At 39.9% G+C, this 22,500-nt stretch overlaps 3 protein-coding genes across 5 annotated transcripts in view; 2 read left to right on the top strand and 1 right to left on the bottom strand.

The window, feature by feature from the left end:
* Positions 1-1,478: 1,478 nt before the first annotated feature.
* LOC137969760 (E3 ubiquitin-protein ligase TRIM71-like) lies at positions 1,479-19,670 on the bottom strand. Of its 3 annotated transcripts, none has more exons than XM_068816115.1 (9): positions 19,502-19,670; positions 8,250-8,586; positions 6,782-7,114; positions 6,146-6,331; positions 4,902-5,091; positions 3,760-3,938; positions 3,299-3,457; positions 2,813-2,953; positions 1,479-2,413 (listed from the first exon to the last, which is right to left on the bottom strand). In XM_068816115.1, the coding sequence occupies exons 2-9, from the start codon at positions 8,484-8,486 to the stop codon at positions 1,835-1,837; spliced, it is 2,004 nt and encodes a 667-aa protein (XP_068672216.1). In that variant the 5' UTR covers positions 8,487-8,586; positions 19,502-19,670; the 3' UTR covers positions 1,479-1,834. The 3 variants fall into 3 exon arrangements, with proteins under 3 accessions (XP_068672216.1, XP_068672215.1, XP_068672217.1); XM_068816114.1 differs by lacking the exon at positions 19,502-19,670 and adding an exon at positions 10,914-11,154; XM_068816116.1 differs by lacking the exon at positions 8,250-8,586 and adding an exon at positions 19,208-19,294 and having other exon boundaries at positions 1,705-2,413; positions 19,502-19,636.
* On the top strand, positions 12,892-18,275 carry LOC137969759 (E3 ubiquitin-protein ligase TRIM71-like). The gene is made up of 4 exons (XM_068816113.1): positions 12,892-13,529; positions 14,999-15,219; positions 15,928-16,864; positions 17,200-18,275. Exons 1-4 carry the CDS (start codon positions 12,962-12,964, stop codon positions 17,724-17,726), a joined length of 2,253 nt encoding a protein of 750 aa, XP_068672214.1. The 5' UTR covers positions 12,892-12,961; the 3' UTR covers positions 17,727-18,275.
* Positions 19,671-20,017: 347 nt separating the features above from the next.
* LOC137969761 (stabilizer of axonemal microtubules 3-like) overlaps positions 20,018-22,500 on the top strand; it is a 9,003-nt gene continuing 6,520 nt past the window's right edge. The window contains exons 1-2 of the mRNA XM_068816117.1: positions 20,018-20,251; positions 22,086-22,274. Coding sequence (XP_068672218.1) covers positions 20,156-20,251; positions 22,086-22,274 — 285 coding nt within the window. The 5' untranslated portion in view covers positions 20,018-20,155. The remainder of the gene's footprint in view (positions 20,252-22,085; positions 22,275-22,500) is intronic.

The following is a 22,500-nucleotide window of genomic DNA, read 5'->3' as shown; positions in this document are numbered from 1 at the left end:
TTCTGATTTGTCTTACTCACTTTAATTTGTTGAGAATAGAGAGCGTTTTGTTCTTAAAAAGTGAAAAGTAATATTAATGTTGGCATTTAACCGAATAAGGCAGGAGAAAATCGTTTTTACTCTTTGATACCTAAAAGGTAGATGCGAGTATCATTAGGGGGCGTATATCCCCTCTCACTCACTCACTCAATCACTCCAGAACTCAACCCCCACCCCCTCCCCCCAACCCATTCAATAACTCAGGCTACGAAGAAATATTTCATATTTCATGACCTCCTGCTGGAAGCTGCCGTTTGCCACTAGCCATCATGCTCAACGAACGGAAAATGTAATTAATGATCTCTTGGGGTGAAGGGGAGGGGAGGGTGATCCTTTGAAAGAAAACAAAGATGAGAGATAATCGCACGCCAACCTTGCACGCAAACGTTGTTTGTAGAGGAAGCGGCCATGATTGGCGAAGGAGTGATGTTATTTCTCTTACCTGCCTAATAATGGGCTTAAAAAAATGTAGTGGACACAATATTTCATCAAGTCGACTAGATGACTCAGCACTTGTAAAAAATCAGTAGAAAGGTCACGTGAATATCCATTTTAACTCCCCCTCCCCCCCCCCCCCCCGGAGAAAAATTGAACACAATCCATTTACTTTTGAAAAATCTGAGAAATAGGTGGAAAGATCACCTAACGCATTGAATGTCACTGTAGCAGGTTCGTTTACAGGAATGCCGTATGGAAAAAGATCTGTCAAAATTGGTAAAAATGGGGACATATGATTGGCTATCAGTTAACCCTCGTGGGAATCCCGGATATCGCAGGAGATCTAAAAATAACTTAAGAGGGATTACGATGAGAATAGGGCCAATATGAGGGATTACCTCTCTTACCTTCATACTCTCTTGCCTAAGACAAAAGCGGATGAGATATAAGAGAACGGATCCGCCATACATAAGCCTCTTGCAATGCTAGTTTTTAAAATCTAATTTTAAATACGCAGCTATTTTTAGAGAGGCACCTGATTGGTCAGTTGTAATGACTAATGAAATTTTAAAAATGCGCGGCAACGGAAAGGAGAACTTAAAAATAACTTTGCGAAAATAAAAATAGATTTAAAGAATTATGATGGGGCATGGGGGATCCCGTTCTCTCACTTCATCCTCTCTTGCCTAAGATAAATGTGGATTTTCGGGAATTTTGAAAAGGGAATTTCGTGGGAAAACAATTCAAAAACGGCCAATTTCCAAGCAAGCCTTCTGACTTCTGCGAGCGTAAAAACTAAGAAAACGAAGTTCCATGATCATGCAGTGGATGTCCTACGATCACGAAAAAGTTTACGTAAAATACCTCTCTCGGTCAATTAATCAGTTGCGCATGTTATTTAGGCAACAGGTGTACACTATGCTGATTGGAAATGTTAAATGTCTAAATCCATTATGGGCCTTTGTTTTATCTACACTAGGAAACACTCTATCGCCTAGGGGAGTGGTCACTGGTCAGTTTAATTTGTTTATTTATTTATCTGTTTATGTAACACTGGACAAAGATTAAATCTACTTAGATGGTAGAATTTAGATCTTGAAAATCTCGTAGTAATTTGTTTGTTTTTGTTTCCTTTTCTTCATGGTTGTGGTCCTTTATTGGTGGGGGGAGAGAAAACCTCGTTCCCAGGAGCTCTCTTACCACCCAACGTCAACTCGAAGATATAGGATCTGGAAACTACAGGGGAAAAGACACTGAAGTTTGGTAACCAACCCGAAGAGATTTGAAAGCTGATGTTTTTTCGTGCGCTAATCCTCAAAAATAAATTTGACGGAAGTTTTATATGTGATTCAATTGACTAAAAGACTTGAATGCTGTGGTGACCTCTGTCTGCCACAATTATATTCCCTTGTTTCGAGATAGCGATTCCATTGGGCTTCCCAAACACAGAGACAGTTTTGCTCTCAGCGGTTTCATCCACTTTCATCAGAAAAAGGCCTTCTGCATCAAAGACTTGCACATTAAGGTTCTTCAAGTCGGCTACCACGATGTGTCCCTCGGAATCGACGGCAACTCCCGCCGGGCAACTAAACTGGCCTTTGTTGCTTCCTTTTTCTCCAAACTTGGCCAAAAACTCTCCGCTACTGTTAAACTTTTGCACTCGAAAGTTCCCTGAATCTGACACAAAAATGTTGTCCCTGAAATCGACAGTGATGTGTCGGGGACAGTTGAATTTGCCTTCTCCATCTCCATAAGTTCCGAAAAGCATGACCGCTTGCCCTTCGGAGTCGAAGACGTGCACTCGGTTGTTGTCGCGCTCGGCAACTATGATTCGTCCTTCCGAATCTACAGCGAGACCACAAGGTCCTTTCAATTGCCCCAGACCAGTTCCTTTGGAGCCAAACTTCCGGATGAACTGCCCCTCGTGTGTGAAAACCTTAATGTGAAACAAAAAAGGAGAAGATTGGCAAAATACTTTAGCGTAAGCTTAGGCATAAATACCTTATTGTTTAAAAGACTTCGTCAACCAACCGACTGTTTGCGGTATTTCCCACCCTTAGTATTTTCACTCAGTGACACTATATTACGTAACCTATTTATGTCATATGCTATTTGTGTTATTTGCTCTATGTCTGCCACAATTTCCCGCCCTTGTTCTCGGCTACATGGACTTGCATGGAGAGTGTTTTTTGAAACATTTTTTAAAATGTTCCAGATGTGATTGTTCGGCCCAAAAATAATGTTTAAATTCGACGCTCAATGGACAATCGCACGCACTTAAAGTGAAGTTTAGGGTGTCTGTTAGTGCTATGCTTGATTGTAAAAAGTTTCTTACTTGAATTCTATTATTGCCGTGATCCGCTACGTAGATCCGGCCACTTTTATCGACGCACACGCCCGCTGGGTACCAAATCTCTCCATCCGCTTTGCCTCGGGTGCCAAACTGGCGCAGAAGATGCCCCTTGGTATCAAAGACCTCGAAGGAAAGAATTAAAAGGTTTGACGAAGCCATTTTAATTAAATTTACAGATGGATAAAACAGATTTCATTTCCTTTTTTCGCAGGTTAACAAAACGTAGAGAAACATGCCCTCATAGAAGCTACATGTGAAATTTAGAATTTAAGTAAAGTTGAGAAGTTTGATTCTCGCTACGTGAAAGAATCGCCATAAACTAGAAAAATTAACGAACTTGAGCTGATGGCATCAGCTTTGTGGGTTATTAAAACAGTGTGATTTTTTTTATTCATGCCTCCGAACGTAGATTAATTCTACTTCAACGTTTGTGCAGTTTAAGGATTTCTGACTTATTTTGCTCATTACCTGAATGCGATGGTTGTGATGATCTGAGATCACATACATGCCATCGAGGTCACTGACTACTCCCCAGGGCTCATAACACTCGTCATTGGTGTTTATGCCTTTGGGCGTGAACTTCAACATCAGTGGGCCTATGTTGGCGCAGTCTATACCAGAGGTTACCTTTGAAGGTAGAAAAAAAAACCCAGGTTATTTAGGTTTTGAGGCGGGGCCTAAGATTTAAGTATAGCCCTTGTCAGAGATGACTTAATTGAAAGTCTGACTGTTTGCGGAAGTGATCGGAAGTGATTTCTAGTTATTTAACTGAGACCATAAGCGTTAGTCACACGCGTCCAACCGGCCGCTTGTATGCAGGGATCGTGTGATAACCAACTGTAGAATCATCTCAGATCAGCATAAAAGGTTAACAGAAGTAACAAAAGTCGACTAGTAAAATGGGAAAACGATTCAAGTAATAAGCAAACCTGTAAATCAAAGGGACTGCCTTGAATAGGTTTACCACGTGCGTATATGGTGATTTGGTGATCACCCCTGGAGACTGGGGTGAAGGAGGCGGTGTAAGTGCCATCGTTGTTATCCTCAACCTCTGCTGTGATTGGTGAACCGTTTGGGCGATGTAGTTTGACTGACACGAAGTCTCCCCCTTAAGTGTAACAACGAAAAGGAGTAGGAATGGTTTTTCAATTAAATTTCGTAAAATCAATCCTGACAAAAAGCAAATTACACGCTTCCCCGAATGGCGAGGGTTTAGCTGTGATTGGCTAAGCCAAACGGGTACGTGGCGCGTGATTTTTGAGAAGAGCATAGTTGACTCAGTGACAAGAGTGACAATGTGTTCCCGCCGGGTTAGATTACTGACTGGAGTCACCGAGGCCATAAGAGGGATGAGTTTATTGTCTCCTTACTCTGCTTCTAGATTTTGACTGGATTTGGCTCCAACAACTCCACCCAGGTATGCACTGAACTCATCAGAGACAAACCAGAGCCAGCTTCGCTAATGAGTTTAGTTCGGCCTATTCGTGTGATTTTTCATGAATACATGTCCAATACAGGTCAATACAGCTGGCTGCACAATGAGATTCATGTTACTTCGTGTATAGGGAAGATATCTGTTTACAATTGCAAGCATTGCTTTTGTTACTCAAATTTGCCAACCATAGGAACAACAGACCTTTTGTTTCGACAGCTAATGGAGCTCTGGTTGGCACATTTATGACAATGGGTGACGTCAACGATGTATTCCCTATTGCTTCTTTTGTTAGCGTTCTGGTTAAGGTCATGGTTACAGGGTCACCTTGTCACGCCTCGAGATCTGCATATGCTACTTTCAAAAATACCATAATACTCTTTCTTTGTCAAGCATTGTTTCCAGTTTCTCTTGGGACTTACATTGGTCCAAAAAGAAAATAAAAACAATCTTTGTTCAAGATTTTGGAGGGCAACAAGGAGTATTATGGTATTATATTTTGAAATTGGCCTATTAGTGTTTACACAGGCGATTGATAATCTATCACTTGTCTTCAAGTTGCTGCGGAATATGAGTTTGTAAGAAGTGTTTTTTTTTTTAACCTTATTATTATTATATTTAGCCTGACTTTTCATTTACCATTTGTACATGGTTCTCCGTTTCGGTCCTTAGCAATAACTGTGAACGTCGTCTTGTGCCCAACTTTTCCTCGCCTTAGTCCAGGTCCTTCTGCGCATGACAGCATGGGGAACAGATAACTTGTGGAAACTGTTCCATGTTTGGCGATGACTTTGGAAAGTTCTTCGTCATTAGAGGTGAAGTCAATGACCTAAAGATTAAAAGTGTTACAAAAATTTTAGACCCATGAACGTTGATAACGGAGAGATTCGGCATGGCGTTTTCGTGAAAGGGGAAACAAGAAAAGGCAGGCTGCAGCTCCGATTGTCATAAAAATGGGAATACTATACTATTTTCTCTTGTCTTGCACGATATCTAGAGCTTCCATTTTTAACACGACGTCAATTTTCGTCTGACGAATGCTGTTTGCTGTAGACGAGAGGCTAAGTTTATCTAATGTCACAAATTGCCTTATTTCACAATAGACTTCCTCCAGCAGACCTGTAATTGTAAGAGTCGATAAAAGGACTCTTTCCGATCATTAACCCTAGTCCAGTTGTCAATTAAAAGAAATCATCATTGAGTATTGCGATTGCAAAAAAGTAAAGGCAACGGCTCCAAACCCAGATATGCACCAATATGTTTTCCCGCGCTTTGAGTAACCTAAATGTAAGAGACTAAAATTATTTTTAATGCATTGTGCTGTATGCGCTTAGCTTAGATTATAGACTGCAAAATAGTCGGTTTTTACTTTCTTTTCTTCAAGACGCGAACTCCTCCGCGCCGGCGAGCCTCCTCACACGCCCGTAGGGCGTGTAACGCGAGAGAAAAAACACCAAAGCCCTTCTCCCCGGTCTCACTCTTTGTTTTCATCCTCGCTCCAGCCCTTTTGCTTGACGAGACGCATCCTACCAACGCAAAAATACGGATGTTTTGCAATCTACTTAGACTATAAGGTAATACCAAAGCAATCATGTGATTCCTTTAGCCCCTACTTTGTAGATGCTTGTTAAACGGTGGGTTATTTACGCTCGTCAATGCAGTTTCTCCGCATTATTTTACACCAAGAAGAAAACTTTGTCCGGATATTCATAGAGGAACGAACGAGCTTTCAGTACTGTCACCACGCTTTGAACGAATCCTGGCATCTCTGGTCACTTGTGTGGATAAGTCTTAGTTTATAATTGAAAGCGTAAAATTAAGTCAAGTGCAATTAATTGACTGTTAAGCTCTGTGACTGAATAAGCAATTTGAAGCGATCTCACCTGATTATCTTCCGGTTCACATTGTGATTCGTGGTTATTGAGATTTTCAAGCCTGCTGACAATCTGTGGCTTCACCAACATAATTTCGGCTTCATTTCCATACCTGAGCACGTTCTCTGTGAACTCACAGCTACTCAACAAATTTGAAAGGTCTAGTTCCAATATTTGTTGCTGCGTAGATAACACCTGCAATCAAAAAGTAACAAACTTAATGTCTTGATTCTGTGAGTGTCAATTACCCAGCCCTTATTTTTTGTTAATTAGGATGCTATTTTGTTTGAATGACGTTTTATTACTTTTTTCCATAACTACGAGAAATGCGACGCTTCGTAGATTAAACAGAAAAAATGTCCTTCCAGAAACGAGTAACTAAAACATGGAGGATTGCCTCATTTGTTGCCAAATATCGGGCATCATGTAATTCACGTGCCACCTTAATTATAATGCTCCCAAAAATTCGAAAAGCCTCCATCATGAATAGTTTAGTCCGAAAATAACGCATCAAAAAACGAAATTTTTGGAAATTGGGAAATTGCCTAAAATATAAAATCTTAACTACAAAGAAGTTGCCCTGCCATTGAATAATTGCTATTCCAGAAGTTGTTGTTCAATTCATATCACAGTGCTCGCCCTCACCTTTCCTTTTGAGTTCGATATGTCTTCTAATTGACCAATCAGCTCTCGTTCCTGTTCTTCAAGTGCCTGGATGTGCTTCTGTATGGTGTCCCGGATGGTGTTTCGCACAACCTCCACTCTCTGGTGCAGATCATGTGTGACATCTCTCACTTCATCGACAGCAGCTCGGAGAACGGGAATTTTCCGCTTGGTCCTGTCTTGCAAAGCCGTGATAGAGGAACGATACTTCTTGACGGCCTCTCTAAGATCTACGTAGATGTGTTCTCGATGCTCGTAGATGGCGCAGTCCCGACAAATGGCTTCATCGCATGTTTCACAGAAGTATTTCAATACCTGAAAAGTTATCATGCAGAAGTTTTGGATGAAAGAGATGAAACGCGCACGTCGTAACTAATACTTTAGTACTTTGGTACTGTTGCCAGCAGACAGTTCTTTTAAACTGATTTGGTTTTCACCTATTTTCGCCAAATTCACCCAGTATACGTAAGAAGCACATTCATAATTATCATAATGATGATTATGAGGATCGTCATGAAGTGTTTGTTTCCTTCCAAATACCTTTTACGTTGACAACATTACAGATAGCTGCATTTGATTTTATTTGCTTATGGTGACTTAAGGACTAACGGTTGAGGGACACTTAATTGACATTAATTTTTTCTTTGTGATACTGAAGTTCAAGCGGAAGAGAGGGGGAGACTTTGTGACGCTTTCCAAAATTGGAGTGCATCTTTATAAGTGCAAATATGGACATATTAGGATTTGATAGATTTCTAACAACAAATATGTTTATGACCATACGATGATGAGACAGACACCAAATCTAAGATTGTGACGAAGGGTTTTCTAACTCTTTACCTCATTTTACTGATCTTGTGGATAGAGAAAAGCCAAAGATGAGTGTCACCAACTTAAGGCGATTGCAAACAAGGAAACATTGTTTCCCGAAATGTTTCCTCGGCGCGCAAACGAGGAAACATTTGCTGAGGAAGCAAAAATATTGCATCCGCAACAAATGTTTCCTTGGGCCACAAACGGGGAAACATTTGCCTCCTCAACAATGTTTCCTCATTTGCGGGCGCCTTCAAAAACTCATAAATAACTCATGAGCCTTACAGCCTATCAAAACACCGATAAAACGTCACGTGTATGAGCTTTGTATCCTGATCAAACACTCCTCCTTAGTATTGTTTATATAAAGAATACTAATAAGGCATAGCTCGTTTTTCTTGTACGCTAATATTCTCATTTCTCAATTGTAACCATTGTTCTGAGTCCAGAGGGACACGCCTCTTGTGGAATGTTTTTGAAGCCGTTCCAAAAAACTAGCAGCACGTGTTGCCACGTGTTTTTAAACCCCGATAAAACACTGCTACTCCTTTTTTAAGCACACACGAACAGTAATTTGTGAGTTTTAAAACCAAAACAAAACACAGCGAGCGAAAAACAAATCAAATTAAGACCTCACCTCTCGAGGATGAACTGAACAAAATGATGGGCACCGAATAATTTCCTTAATCTCATTGGCCTGAATTTCATCAAACGACAAAATCCGATGATCTTTAGTTTGACGGATTCTCTTGTGCGCAAATACACAGTTTGAACAGAGGTTTTCCACACAATCCAAGCAGCGCGCAGTGGCCTGTGAGCTATCCTCGCAGTTCGTGCATTTGGTTGGATTTTGCACGGCAAGAACTGTCAACATGTTGTTGATGAAGAAGTTGAGTGGAAATGCATCTATGCCTTTGGCGGGGACTGGCACCAGTAACTGGCACGTTAAACACTCGAGAGTGCGGTCTTGAGGCCTAAGATGACGAAACGCAATTATGATTTAAAACGGTGTTTGGTACGAGTTACAAGAATTGAAGTGCTGCGGAAGGAATCGATATTAACAGGGCATTTTGGTTAGTCACGGCCTTGTTCAGAAGGCCTTGTTGAGAAAGAGACAGTAAGGACTTTTAGATTAAGGACGGCGACGTCAGCGAAGACGTCATCGTAAAATATAACTTTGTATTATCCTAAATCTTTTTCGCGATTATTTTATATCTAGTTCCCGTTCTACACTATGGGCAAAATATCCTAATAGTTAAAAGCGGCAGTGTCACGCTATTTTAGTCAAACTTTAGAACACTAAGAGACGTTTTTGCATCAATGAAGACCAAAAAACAGAAAAAATAATACTGAAGTTCTGTTGTTACCAATAACTATTGAAGTGCACTGAAGCTATTCTTACTCGTTTGCGGCCAAGGATGAAGAGGATGGAAATGGATGGGAACTTGAAAAAACTGCGGGCCAGTTTTTTCAAGTTTCGAGACGATATCGTCAGAAAGTCGCCAAAAATTAAATGCGAATAGCTCTTTGTACCAGAAATACCTTTCATATCTTCTCAAATTTTCACGTAGTTTTGACCAAAAAACAGCAAGTTTAGTATAACAGTTCCCCTTTAAACTCATTTGCCGAGAGCAGTTTCAAAGTACAAGTAGAGAACGAAACATTCACATTTCAGTCCGTTTACGTTGTCGTCAAAACCTCAAATTTGGCGATCTTTACGTTGTTATTACGCAAAGCGCCGTAAAACTTTTCAGTAAAGTGCGTGCTGCACTTGCCGCACGTGTCTGCCTCGTACCCAGACATCTCTCCATTGTAAACCAATGGACGTACGAGGGAGGAAGGGAACGCCTCGTTTCTTTCTGCTTTCCCTCGTGCCTCGCGCTTCGCGCTCGTCTCGCGAAACGCCTGAGGAGGAGGCAGCCGCACATGCCACATATGCCGCGCGATTACTTTTTCTCTTTTAACCAACTATATTATTGTTTTGTGGCGAAATCCCCGTACTGACATAATTCGACATAGAAAAAAGGTAAGGTTAAATTATAGAGCCTGCAAAGTTTAAAAGAAGCGCACAGATAACGTAGAACGTCGTACATAACTGAAATATATCAACCTTTTTAAAATTGTGCTCCCATTGTCAACGGCCAATCACATAGAACAACTTTGAGGATCACCTTAGCGTTGAACTTGAACACGCAGAGTTTAAGGCGGGTTTCGCTACTTGTTATGAGATCTTAATATGGCGCAAACTATGAGATTAATTTGTCAAAATCAGAAAGGCCTCTTATTGGCCGTTTTTGCACTAGAGACGCATAATTCGTCTGGAACGACCTTAGACAGACATTTTTTCTTCGTTTGTAAAATTCGTCTAGTATAAAGACAGGCAAAAGAGGCATTAAGCGTCTGCAGTAGACGAACTATATATCTGCCTTAGTACGTCTTCCAAGACGCACTAAACTGGATAGTTCCTACAGACGCATTATGCGTCTTGTGTTCGTCTTTATACTCGCGTCAATTTTTGGAAGAAATTTTATTCTCACGTTCGACAGCCACCTCTTCAAAAGTAAAAATAATTGTCTGTCATTAAAAACAATGCCTTTTGTCTATTGATAACATTAACGCTCACTCACACTACCTTAGTCATTTTCTGTTTCTTTTTCAACATTATTTCTTACGGGGTTAAATACTTGAATTCCACTACTATATTGAGTTTGTAAACAGTTCACTGATGCGCATAAGATAGCTATTTTTTCCGGTACCCGTCAAATCCGAGATCTTTCATCTTTAAATATTCAAAACAACATTTTGATCTTTTGGTCAGTTTTGAAACTTGTAAATTTTAACTTAATTTAAATTGAACCGTTTATTTGATCCGTTCTTTGCCCACTACTTAAGCTTTCCATTTGACAGAACTGACCGACCAGGCCGGGTATTTGGAAGGAAAAACTATACAACGCCTTCATATTAACACAATTCGAAGATGATATATACTCCACCAGAAGGATGCGAGAGATTTTCGTGCAATTGTTCCTTCAAATTGCTGCATTTTCTTTACAAAGTGACGGGTCTGACCGGCCAGTTCTGACAAAAGGAAAGCGCCCTTAGTCGTGTTTCTTTCAACTTCTAACAAACAGAGTGTGCAGGTTTTTAAAAGCCGCGAGCAAGATTCATACTGAAATTGAAATAGGAACTTACTGTCATAACGTAAGACAATTTTCGAACAAAATGTTAAAAACGCACGAGAAGGTTTGAATTCCAAGAACTAAGAGGCTCCTAAAGGCCACCTTAACGCATTAATTTTTACCTTATTCTTGAATCCAGGCAATTTTGGCAAAATGAATGAAGGCAGGGTAACACCTTCGGATTTTTGTACGTCTCGTTGCAGATTCCACATGTTAGTTCGTAATGATCGGTGATTTTATTCACCGGGACCGAGCCCATGGTGTGAATTTTCGTGGGACTTCTACATTGGTGATTCCAGAAAGTGCGCTTGTTTTAAAAGCCAACCTCCTTTCTCGGTTTCCTTTCTCGCAAACAGCGTCAGTAAAAATGTCGAAGAAATGTAGCAGGTTGATTTCATGCGCTGACGCACTTTCTGATTGGTTAAGAGCTGATAAGTGATGTAATGGTTGACTTGGATCAAGGATTGTTTACGAGGTCAGAAGTCCGATGACCAGAGGCGTTCAACTTCGATATATACAAGGCGTTTTCAAAGAAGAGATCGTAGGTTTTGGATTGATTTCCCCGCGAACCCCGACCTTTCCGCCAATCATAAGCGTTACACAACTCGTTATTCCCCTTGGAATTGAAAATGGGCACTCCTGGGATGCAAAACGTAGTCCCTCAAAATGACGTAACAAAGATATATACACTTCTGGTTATGGCATCCTGACGAGGTCATGGTTAATTAAAGAAATTTTAGGTGGATAAATAAGAGCATTTTTTGTACTTGCTTTATAAAAGGCAGATTCGTTCGAAGAAGTTAATCGGGCACCTTTATTTTCATAGATAAACCGCAAAAAGTCCTTAGATGAACTCTTCACAATGCTTCAGTAACTTAATTACCCACCAGTTCATATACGCTTGAACGATTTTCCCGCCAAAACTAGCGTCAGGCGACTATCCATAAAGATTACCATTAGACACACCATTAATTACTTACGAAATGACGCTATAAACTAGTAAGAACTCGATCGCCATCGGGGTAAATAAATGCACCTCGCACAAAATGCGGGAATAAAACAGGCAATCGCATGCAAGTTGCGATCGCTTTTGATTTTGCTTCTCATTGGTTAAAATGGGCTCGATCGCGTACTGAATTATTTTTCATTTTCAATTTAAATTTGCTAACAAAAATATTTAATATTTCTCTTTAGTGTTTCATGGAAGTAACGGGTGGTCTGAACGTAACCGTAGAAAAGATACCTTATAAATAAAAGTTAACGCCTGGTTCAGTCTACCACCTCGAAGTTTTTGGTGTTTGCAGTTCCACAAGTCATATTACTGTTCGAGCTCAATGTCAGCTTAGCGATTGTGGTTTGGCGCGTAAAGCGCATGCAACGAGAACTTATACTACATTTAAATTTTAGTTTAACTAATACTTACAATAAATTAGAGCACGAAATTTTTTTGATTGGTGCTTTTCGCTAGTGTATAAAATGATATTATTTTAAAAACACTCGAAGAGAAATTTCGTATGTCCGTGTGGCCATGTAATATCCTTTATTTATCAGTTCAATTTCGGTTGGTTTTATTCGAGCACATTGACTTGACCGCACTCCTGAACACGAAGCAAGGAAAATATCACGACCCCTTGAATCTCCTGGAAAGCGATCAATTTGAAAACAAAATAACATCACTGGTACCGGTTAGCCATTGTTCTTTTTATATTGCTAAATACGCCCTTCGTGATCCAGAAATTCACGGAAAACTGATAATCTCCTCTCCTTTGAAAAGGTTAAGATAGGCATTCTACTTAAGGTTTTTCGGTAGATAAGGAGTTCTTCCCTTTCCAGAATGATTTAACTGGGCATAACTCCCGAGGGTTTGACTTCTAGTCAATAATTTGAAAATACTCAGTTGTCCAAGCAATTGTTACGAGCAATTTACCAATATATTTTAAGCTGGAGTTGAAGGCCGCTCACGTACCTATTATTTTTTCATCTTGAACTAAAAATAAATTTTAAAAAAGCTCAATTTTGAAAAACATGGATGATAAATGTTTTATAGCATTATCTCATCGCGTAAACGGTCAACTAACGGGCGAAGCGTGAAGCGTAAACGGTCGATTAAAAAATCATCGCTTTCAATGACCGCTTAAGGGTTGCAACGAGTAAAAAACGGTCACAAATTATGGCCACAGTGAAAGACGAGAAATACTCGCCGCAATCGTTAGAGTGCCCGATCTGTAAGAACATCTTCAAGGACCCAAAAATCTTATCATGTCTTCACTCGTTTTGCCGGAAGTGTCTGGAGAGTTACGATGTGATAGGAGCGGGAACCAACTCGATCGTCTGTCCCCTCTGCCGAAAGCTGACTCCAATTCCGATGGAGGGAGCCCAGATTCTCCCAAGCAACTTCCTTCTGACCAACGCGTTGGATCATTTGTCCGTAAAATCAAGCAAGGAGTATACTTTACACTGCACAAACTGCGAAGACGAAGCGCCGGCGACTTCACGCTGCCTAGAATGCGCCGAGTTTCTGTGCTCGAACTGCGTTTTGGCTCACCGACGAATACGAGTCACCAAGGACCATCGCATCCTGTCGCTTGACACGCTTCAGGCGGATAAACAGACGCTGCATAGACCGTCGTTTTGCCCGCAGCACGTTGATGAAATGTTCATGTTTTATTGCGTTCCTTGTGACTGCCTGATATGTCGCGAATGCACCATCTTGGATCATCGCGGACATAAATATGCTGGTAAGAAATCAATATTTCCATAAACCACATGTTACATGTACAGGCTAGAAGACCTTAGCCGAAACAGCTCAGCCTAAAATTGAACAAAACTAATTCTTGCAACTCGTTGTTTTGATTCCTCAGAAATCATGAAAAATATAACCAATGACTGGAGGAAAAATCAGATGCACAAATCTCGGCTTATCATTTTAGTTAGCGCCATTCAAAAGCATCCAGCCAATACATGTATACATACGGGGATTTCTCATTTCCATTCGATTCAATTTTCTCCTTTGATATTTATAATTTCCATTCGAGGAGAATGATTGAGAACAAAAGAATATTCAAGCGACGAACGTTTGATAAAGAGCTCTTTAAAGAACAGTCTAACTTTTATCCTTCAAAGAGACTGAAGGTCCCGGAAAATATGATTCTATAAAAATTCATCATTCATAGTACTGTAGTAGAAGTTTAGATCGAGTGGGTGACACAACATGAACAAATACTGCTTTCGTAAAAAAATACTCTAAAAAGTTTGGTCAACAGGTGATGAAATAAAAGGAACAGATTTATGAAAAGAACACCAGCAAAACGAAGCAAGCAAGGAGTGTTTTTTTCACCAAGAACAGAAGAAAATCAGTAAAGGGACGGATTGGATTTAACTTCTTTCCAATCACCTTTGACCAATAAAAGCTATCGTTGAATTGTAAAGCATAGAAAAGATTTTAAAACGTTATTTTAATTAAGAATTGATTGGTTCAAGCAATTTTGGTATTTCTTATGAGTACGTATTTTTTACGAGTAAGTGTAGTGATTGGCTCAAGAAATATCCCTCAATTTTGATTTTCAGCCAATCAGATTCGAAAGCTAAACGGTTTTCCGCCCTTACAGCCAGCAGCGTTTTAACGTCATGATTCGCCCATTTTATCAATTGTCACCGTCTCTTCCTATCTTTTTTGGTTTTGTTCAAGAGCACAAGAAATTGTACCTTCAATGGGAGAGTCTGTGTTTCGCCGGTTAACGCCCTCTACTGATTACAAAAATGATTACAAAAACTATGGAATTCGTGGTCGAGTCAAAACTGACACCACAGCATTGGAAAATATGTGTACATCCTTACAGAGGCGGTGTGATATCTTACCTTGACCCTGTGTAAGCGAGAAAACATAAATTTTAAAGGGCAATTGGGAGAACAATGACAAATATCTTACGGAACAAGGGGCATAGAATTTGTTTAGAGATCAAGCGGGAGCAACTCGTAATTTCAATCAGGGAGATGAGAACGCAACTCCGGTTTTCTCCTCTCCACAAAAACCAATATTTATATGAGTTAATTTAGTTAGTTTCCCCAATTAGTGCTCTCCATTGACAAGTTAATAAAGTTGTTTTTCTTGTTGCTGTTGTTGTTGTTGTTGTTGTTACAGTCCAACGGGGGAATTAATTTTTTTAAAGCAACTTATTTGAAAGCTTCCCTGAAATTTGCATTGCAGGTCTTAAAGAAGCGTTGGAGGAGAGGAAGCTACTCATCGATGAGCGCTTGAATTTCTGCATCGACGAAAAGATTCCTCCGGTCCAAGATGCAGTTCACGAGGTCAAGGCCATGGCTGCTAAGCTGCGCGCACGCGCTGAAGCTGCTAAAAGCGAGATTTGCGCCACTGCAGAAGAATGTGTAAAGAGAATCGTCTCCAGGAAACAGGAAATACTAGCGAGGGTACAAAAACTTTCTGTCAATTAAAGTCGTTGTAGCTAATGCGCGAAGTTAATAATATTAGAAATAATTAATATTTATTACTCATTTAAAACAATGTATGCAACCAGACTTGCAAGTTAACACGTATTTCCACACTATAAAACTAATTAGCGACATTAAAAGAGTCATTCCGGTTTTCCCCTCACTCAAAAAAACCAACCTTTGACTTGATTTGTGTTAATTGTTAATTTCATTTTACAGTGTCCCCAATTAGTGCTCCAGCATTAGAACGACTAGACATTTAAATAAAGTTCCTTTTCTTTACTTTCCTGATTGGGGAGACCGTAATTCAAAACAAACGTTGGGTTTTGGTGAGAGGGAAAAACCGGAGATCCCGAGAGAAGACTTTCACAGGAGTACGTAGGGAAGTACTAAACTCAATCCACCACTACACCAAACCTGCATACCTTTGTATTATGCTGTTATGTTTACTGTACAATGAATGGGAGAATTGTCTTTTAGAATTATCTTTTAGCTAAATTATCTTTTAGTTCAAACCCGAGTTCCCCGACGAGAAAAGACTTTCACAGGAGTAGGGAAGCACTAAACTCAATCCACCGACCACTACACCAAACCTACATCCCTTTGTATTATGCTCTTTTGTTTACAGTACAGTGAACGGGAGAATTATATTTTAGTTCACGAATACATCGTTTATCTTGCAAACAGGTTGACATCATGGAACAAGAAAAAGAAGCTGTTCTCCGCGGCCAACAAACCCAACTAGAGATTGAGCTCTTCAAATACACAAGCTCACGTGACTTTGTTGAAAACGTGCTCCTACATGGAAACGAAGTTGAGATCATCCAGCTTCGCCAGTTGATGCTTGACCGTTTGGATGAACTAAATGCGATAAAGCTGGATTACAAAGAGCCAGAAGAAAACGATGTCGTGGACTACATCCTCGATATGAAATCTGTAGAAAGCGTGGCGACAACGATGGGTCGGGTGACCTCAAGCGTGACATTCACCGCCTTGTGTAACGCTCGTGGCCTCGGAATTAAATCGGGTAAAGTTGGAGTGGAGTCGTGCTTCGTCGTTGAACTGAAAGACCGCTTCGGACGTACTTCGGTTGAAGGCGATCATACCTGCCCAGTTCAAGTCAAGGTTCAAGCTCCTGAAGGATTCTTCCTCGGAAACAAGGTCACGAATAGCGGCGACGGAACCCTGAAAGTGCGATATACTCCGGTCACGCGTGGCAAACACATTCTACACGTGACAGTCCGTGGGCGTGAGATTGAAGGAAGTCCTTTTAGCGTCAGCGTGTTTGAAGGAATTGACTACCAAAAGGTTGGACCAGCATTTATGAAAATAGGATCCCAGGGAACCAAGGGCGGAGAGTTTAAACAACCCTGTTCTGTGACAACCGACAAAGAGGGTAATATCTATGTCACAGATTTTGTGAATTGTCGCGTTCAAAAGTTTGATGCGCTTGGAAAGCATCTTCTAGACTTCGGATCTCGGGGAAGCAAGGATGGGCAGTTCCAGAACCCATGCGGAATTTTGGTGGATAATAATGGCATAATTATCGTGTCAGATTGGGACAACCATCGCATCCAACTCTTCAGCCCCGAAGGGAAATTTATCGGCAAATTTGGAGCTAAAGGTGAGAGACTATAATACCGTACAAGCCAGGCAGGTAGCACAAAGGCGTTTCCGGTTCTCTTCTAACTGCCTCCTTTCGACTCTCTGTACCTCACGCGTCAGCTATGAATAATTCATGTTTGTCGCTGTCTATGCACGCATACTCAGTGATGAGTCGGTGTAGGAGCCGAACGCGGAAACGTCGAAATTCCAAGGCAAATTAATTTATGCAGTCGATCGAAAAATCATACGTGGCTTTCAGAAAAAGTTTAATTTTGTCTCTGCATAAAGATAAAGCGTTTGTTTTTTCGTGTCCATTCATTTCTGACAACCTCTAAATTGATGTCACATCTTTAGGACCAGACGACGGAAAACTGACCCACCCAGCTGGCTTAGCTCTGAACAAGGATGGTAACTTGCTGGTTGCTGATAAAGACAACCACAGGATACAAATCTTCAATATGGATGGCACACACATCGCATCATTTGGTTGCTATGGCAGCGAGAACGGACAGTTGAAGAGTCCAAACCACCTGGCAGTTACCCAGGACAACGGTTGCCTAGTGACCGACACCGAAAATAACCGCATCGTAAAATTTGATTGCAGTGGCAAGTTCGAGTTTACTTTTGGAGGAAAAGGCAGCGAAAAAGGTCAGCTTGATCGTCCCGGGGGAATAGCGGTTGATCCCGAGGGATTTATCATTGTGGGTGATTTCCAAAATCACCGCATCCAAATCTTTCAGCCAGATGGAAAATTCCACGCCGCGTTTGGCAGTGAAGGAGATCAAGATGGAGAATTCAAGTTTCCTGGTGGAATAACACTGACTCAAGATGGAAGAGTTGTGGTTGCCGACAGACATAACCATCGAGTGCAGGTTTTTTAGCTGACACTCCCGAATAGCAAGGGAAAAAACCATTAGACACTGCTTGAAGGATGCTTAAAGAACACCTCGTTGAGTCAACAAAATTGCACGACTGGAAGGAAAAACATATGCATTCTATCATTTGAACACAGTGCAAAATGTACAATGATCATCTATAACCTTACTAAGCAACAAAAATCTAACTGCAGATGCTCAGAGATTACTTATTGAAATAATAATTACAAGATTTCGGTAGACTTTTAATTTGTCAGTTTATCAATCTCCATATATGTACAGTGAAGAAAATAGCGCTTAGTAGCAAAAGAATAAAGTTATCATATCTTTTTTTCCAAACTTCCACGTCACCCCGTTTATAAAAATTGTATCTTGAATAGTTTGCGCAGACTTTGAGTTATGCCTGAAAATTTGTTTAGTTTTTAGAGAAAGAGAATAATTTTAAAAATCCTGTCCTTCTTTTTACTCTTTGGCCAGGGCATGAGAATTTAGATTTACTTAATTATAATCCGTGGTAATCACATTCGATGGATCAAAAAATCATTTTGAAGCCTGAGATCCATTGTCGACAATGGTATAGTAAAGTATAATGTAGTATAGCATACTATACTATACTGTACAGTATAGTATATTAGTATAGTACTAGATACATACTATGTATGGTATACATGTAGTATAGAAAAATAATATATATATGTATATATATGGCATAGTGCTATATCATAGTATAGTCGCTACAGCATAGCGACGAAGACAAACCATGCTGACGGTTTAAGAAAGACGAACTCTATTTTAACAAAATGAGATTGAATTGATAACTTAATCAGTATATTGACATGGGCATAGCAACTGCTGTAAGGAATGCAAGTTGATAGTTCAAGCAGGAGTCAAATTAGTGGATAACTAACGTTAAGTTTTTATCATTGTGATGGGTAAAATAGTTATTACTCTTCCTAAAAAATTCGATAGGGTTCAATAGCTTGCCTCCTTTATCGAATGGTCATTGGGGAGCTTTAGCAACGACAACGGCGACGGCAACGAGAACGAGAATGTTTTTCAGATGACGTTCTCGTTGAAGTTCCCGTTGTCGTTGTAAAATCTCCCTATTCAGTGCTGCAAGCGAAGCGAAGCTAGCGAGCAGCAACATAATTTGAATTTACGGAAATCTTATGAAAGCTGCGACGAATTCTCCAATTCATCACTTTTTACCAGAACACATCACATTTAACCAGAATGCATTGCATTTAACCAAAATGTCCTGCGCCACAAACGACCTAAAAAATAAATGAACAATTCTGACATCTGACTTTGAGCTTCGTATTTCATTTTTTTGGCGCAGTTACGCGTCCTTGGGGTCGAATCATAAGAAGTACTGTGGACGATGAAATTGTCGTTAACCGAACTTGAGATGATTGGAAAAAACACGACGAAACCGTAAAACACTATTTCCAAATTTGATGCCATTCACGAAATCGAAACTGACTTACGTGCTTCAAGCCATGGCACTGCCAATCATCACATGGGTTGAGTCCCATTGAAAAAGCCCTAGGTCCTTCCTGTGGAACCCAGGTCCCCTGAATGTGACAATAAGCAGACAGAAAAAACAAAAAATAATTTGGTTGCTGAAATTTGCCTGGATCACTGATATCGGGCCAAAAAAAATGTTGCATGATCACTAAATGACATTTTGTGATGCAAAACTACCCAAAAATGCTAGCAGTGTGTTTTTTTCGGAAAATCGCCGAAAACTTAGAACTCTCAAAAATTAACAGAAACATCACCTTCAACTCCACATCCCCAGCAAGCACAGACGGAGAATCCGAGAGGTCGTTGGAGAGCCAACTTCACAATACAGATCAGACTCACAGCATGATCACTAAACTCATTATCAACTACAGCATCATCAACAACAGGAACTCTCTCATCCTCAATAACACCATTTTGCCAACTTATACAACCTCGTTCCCAGGGCTTTTCTCCGCCGAGGAGGAGGTGGGAGAAAAGCCCTGGGAACGAGGTTGCCAACTATATAGCAACTTTTCCAATTTCATTGACATTATTTTTCATATCATTACTATGATAATTCATCAAGCACTTCATTTTCCACAATAATTGCACAATCAATACTAATATCGTCTCTCAAAGGAAGGTAAAAAGAGAGGCCCTGGGAATGAGGGTGCCTCGTAGCCATGCCTGAATATTGAGACATTTCGTACAGTTTACTTGAAGACGTCTTGAAGTAAGCGTGCCCGCATCATTCTCAGTCAGCGGAGTTGTGAAGAAAAGACAGGCGATTTCCTTGGCAACAATCAACAACAGAACAAAGTGGAGTTATGAAAGTTTATGTTGTAGAAAGTTTCAAGGTTTTAAGACACAAGTTCCTTTGTCAAGACCGGTAGTCAATCAAAGTAAACCTTCATTCACTTTAATCTTCAATGTCTACCGAAGTTCGTAACGATCTTCACCTAACATCGACTGGAAAAGGACATTATTACAGCCCTTCACATGGTTTCCCGTCGGACAGGTTTAGGGTAAGAAGTAAGCTTATATATGCGATCCTTTCTGAAGTTTCGGGGAATTAACGTTGTTGTAACGACGTTAATTTATTTAGGTTGTGTTAGTTTTAATTTCGGCAGTTTCCTAATGCTAGTGTACAATGTGTATGTCATCTGCTGTCACGCATTCGTACATTGTATGGACGACTAAATGCTATTACTAAATATCGTTTGTACATGTATGTTTAGCTCTCGAACTGATGGAAACACACAGTTGGGATATACCAACTTTATTTTTTAAAGTTCGGTTTCAGTAATTCCTTACTTCACTTGTTTAAAATAGATTATAATCATTTGAGATTTACCACGTCACCTTAAAAAGTAAAACACTTTTTCCGAAATAAAAGCAAAACACTTTATTATCTAATAATAAAAATTATTTATCTCAATCAAGGCCTCTTTCTAGCGTGCCAGTCAATGACTACAATGAGTGCCCCAGTTATGTAATATACTGTGTTTTGTATGCTTAAAGTTATCAATATGTCTTACAAGCAATGAAAACAAAACAACAGTTGGAGTAAAGATCAACTTTGTCGCTGTCGGTCCTGTTCCTGTTTCCAATGACGAATAATAATTATTAAATTTAGGAAAGTTGAGGATTCAAAAATTTACCTTCCACAAAATTAATCAAAACAAAGTTCAGACTAAATTAAAAGGAGAGAAAATTAGAATTTCTGTGTGAAGACTTTCTCAACCTGAGAACATGTACACGTAGGGAGACCATTAGGTCAAGTTTGGACCCCCCATAATGAACGACCTGACTTAGAGGCTTAACTGAGGGATTGAAGACAGGAAGACATTATCTCCACCACCAAACCTGCTCTTCTGAAATGTTACTTCTATTTCTGAAATACAGTAATTTGGCTTTGATAAATTTAGCCTAATATGTCAGCTTCCTAATACACTCCTTCTGTAACAGTTCATTCAGCAGTGTAAGAATTAATACAAAAATTACATGGTTACATGCTATGAGTTGCTTCTCCTTCCTCAGTCCTCTTCTTACTGTTATTTGTACTGGATTCTGTTTCCAAGGCTTGTTTTTGCTTTTTCTAAAACTGATTCTTACAGTAAAACTGGTTGTTCATTTGTGCGCCACTTTGCAGTTTTGTGATGCAATGTTGGTGTTTTGATTGGCATTTTGCTGACCGACGAAGTTGCATGTTCAAATTTCAACTTAATAATAACATAATGGCATAATAACTCTACATTGGGTAGGATTTGCGAGGCTGTGCAAAAATTTCTTTTTAAATGACAAATCCACAATGTATCGCCGGTGCAATTGTTCGCCGGCATGATTGTTTGCAAACCTTGAATTATCGCAAGTTCTGTGAAAACTGTTCGGGTAATGTCTCAAATAATTTATGCCTTCATCGACCTCCTCACAAGAATTAAATTCAGAACTGTAAGGAGGTTGAAATATCAATTCAACAACACGATTTCTTAGCATTAAGAGTAACTGGTTTTCCATGAAAGCTCTTGTTGTCCATACAACAACATCTCTGTTCGCCATTACTGGATTCCATGCGTTTACAAATGTTCTTCGAAGAAATTAATCACTTCAAATCCATTTGAAGGGCCTAAATCCAAAATATTAAAGTTATCAGTTCCAAACTGACTATGGAGAGAGGTTCACAATATAATGACAGTTCGAGGCATACCATTGGACTTCAACTGTGTGTACCTTGGGAAATTTGAACCCTCAACTTGCTCAGAGCAAAGTGCCAATCAAAAACACAACATTGCGTGACAACATTGCAAAGTGGTGCAGAAACGAAAAACCAGTTCCACTGTAATATTGTCTTTATTTTAGAGGACTGTTTGTGATGTCCTGCCACCTGTACTTGGAAATCCAGATTACATAACTGACAATGAACACTTCAGGACAACAACAGGTTCAACTCATGATTATAAAGTACATGGGAGGACACTGGGTAACACTTTGTTCAAAAAAGCTCCTGGATCATGGAAAGTTCGTTATGTGGAAGATAATATTGGAAAGGTACCATAAATGACCTCACCATAAAAAACGAAAACAGTATTAGCTGAATTTGCAGCGAAGGAATATAGTATTATAAGCGGTTATTTAAGAAAGGTTTTCAATGAGATTGCATATGATCAGCTTAAGGAATAAGGTGGCTGGAACTAGTTTCACCACTTTAAGAGGCCTTCTTTCTAGATGGGTTATAACTACTATACTGTATCACATAACAGCAATGTTATATTAC

Source organism: Montipora foliosa, chromosome 9 (assembly GCF_036669935.1).
Source record: "Montipora foliosa isolate CH-2021 chromosome 9, ASM3666993v2, whole genome shotgun sequence".
Classification (NCBI taxonomy): Eukaryota; Metazoa; Cnidaria; class Anthozoa; order Scleractinia; family Acroporidae; genus Montipora; species Montipora foliosa.
This window is presented reverse-complemented; position numbering and strand designations above follow the sequence as displayed.

What these genes read in the sequence shown, in the direction of transcription:
- LOC137969760 (XM_068816114.1), bottom strand. Translation starts at nt 11,050, where the DNA reads ATGGGCTCGGTCCCGGTGAATAAAATCACCGATCATTACGAACTAACA. An exon ending in TGCCTGGATTCAAGAATAAG is followed by an intron (nt 8,587 to 10,913) that starts GTAAAAATTAAT and finishes TCGTCATCTTAG; the next exon opens with GCCTCAAGACCGCACTCTCG. An exon ending in GTGAACCGGAAGATAATCAG is followed by an intron (nt 5,092 to 6,145) that starts GTGAGATCGCTT and finishes TTTAATCTTTAG; the next exon opens with GTCATTGACTTCACCTCTAA.
- LOC137969759 (XM_068816113.1), top strand. Translation starts at nt 12,962, where the DNA reads ATGGCCACAGTGAAAGACGAGAAATACTCGCCGCAATCGTTAGAGTGC. An exon ending in TCGCGGACATAAATATGCTG is followed by an intron (nt 13,530 to 14,998) that starts GTAAGAAATCAA and finishes TTTGCATTGCAG; the next exon opens with GTCTTAAAGAAGCGTTGGAG. An exon ending in CGGCAAATTTGGAGCTAAAG is followed by an intron (nt 16,865 to 17,199) that starts GTGAGAGACTAT and finishes TCACATCTTTAG; the next exon opens with GACCAGACGACGGAAAACTG.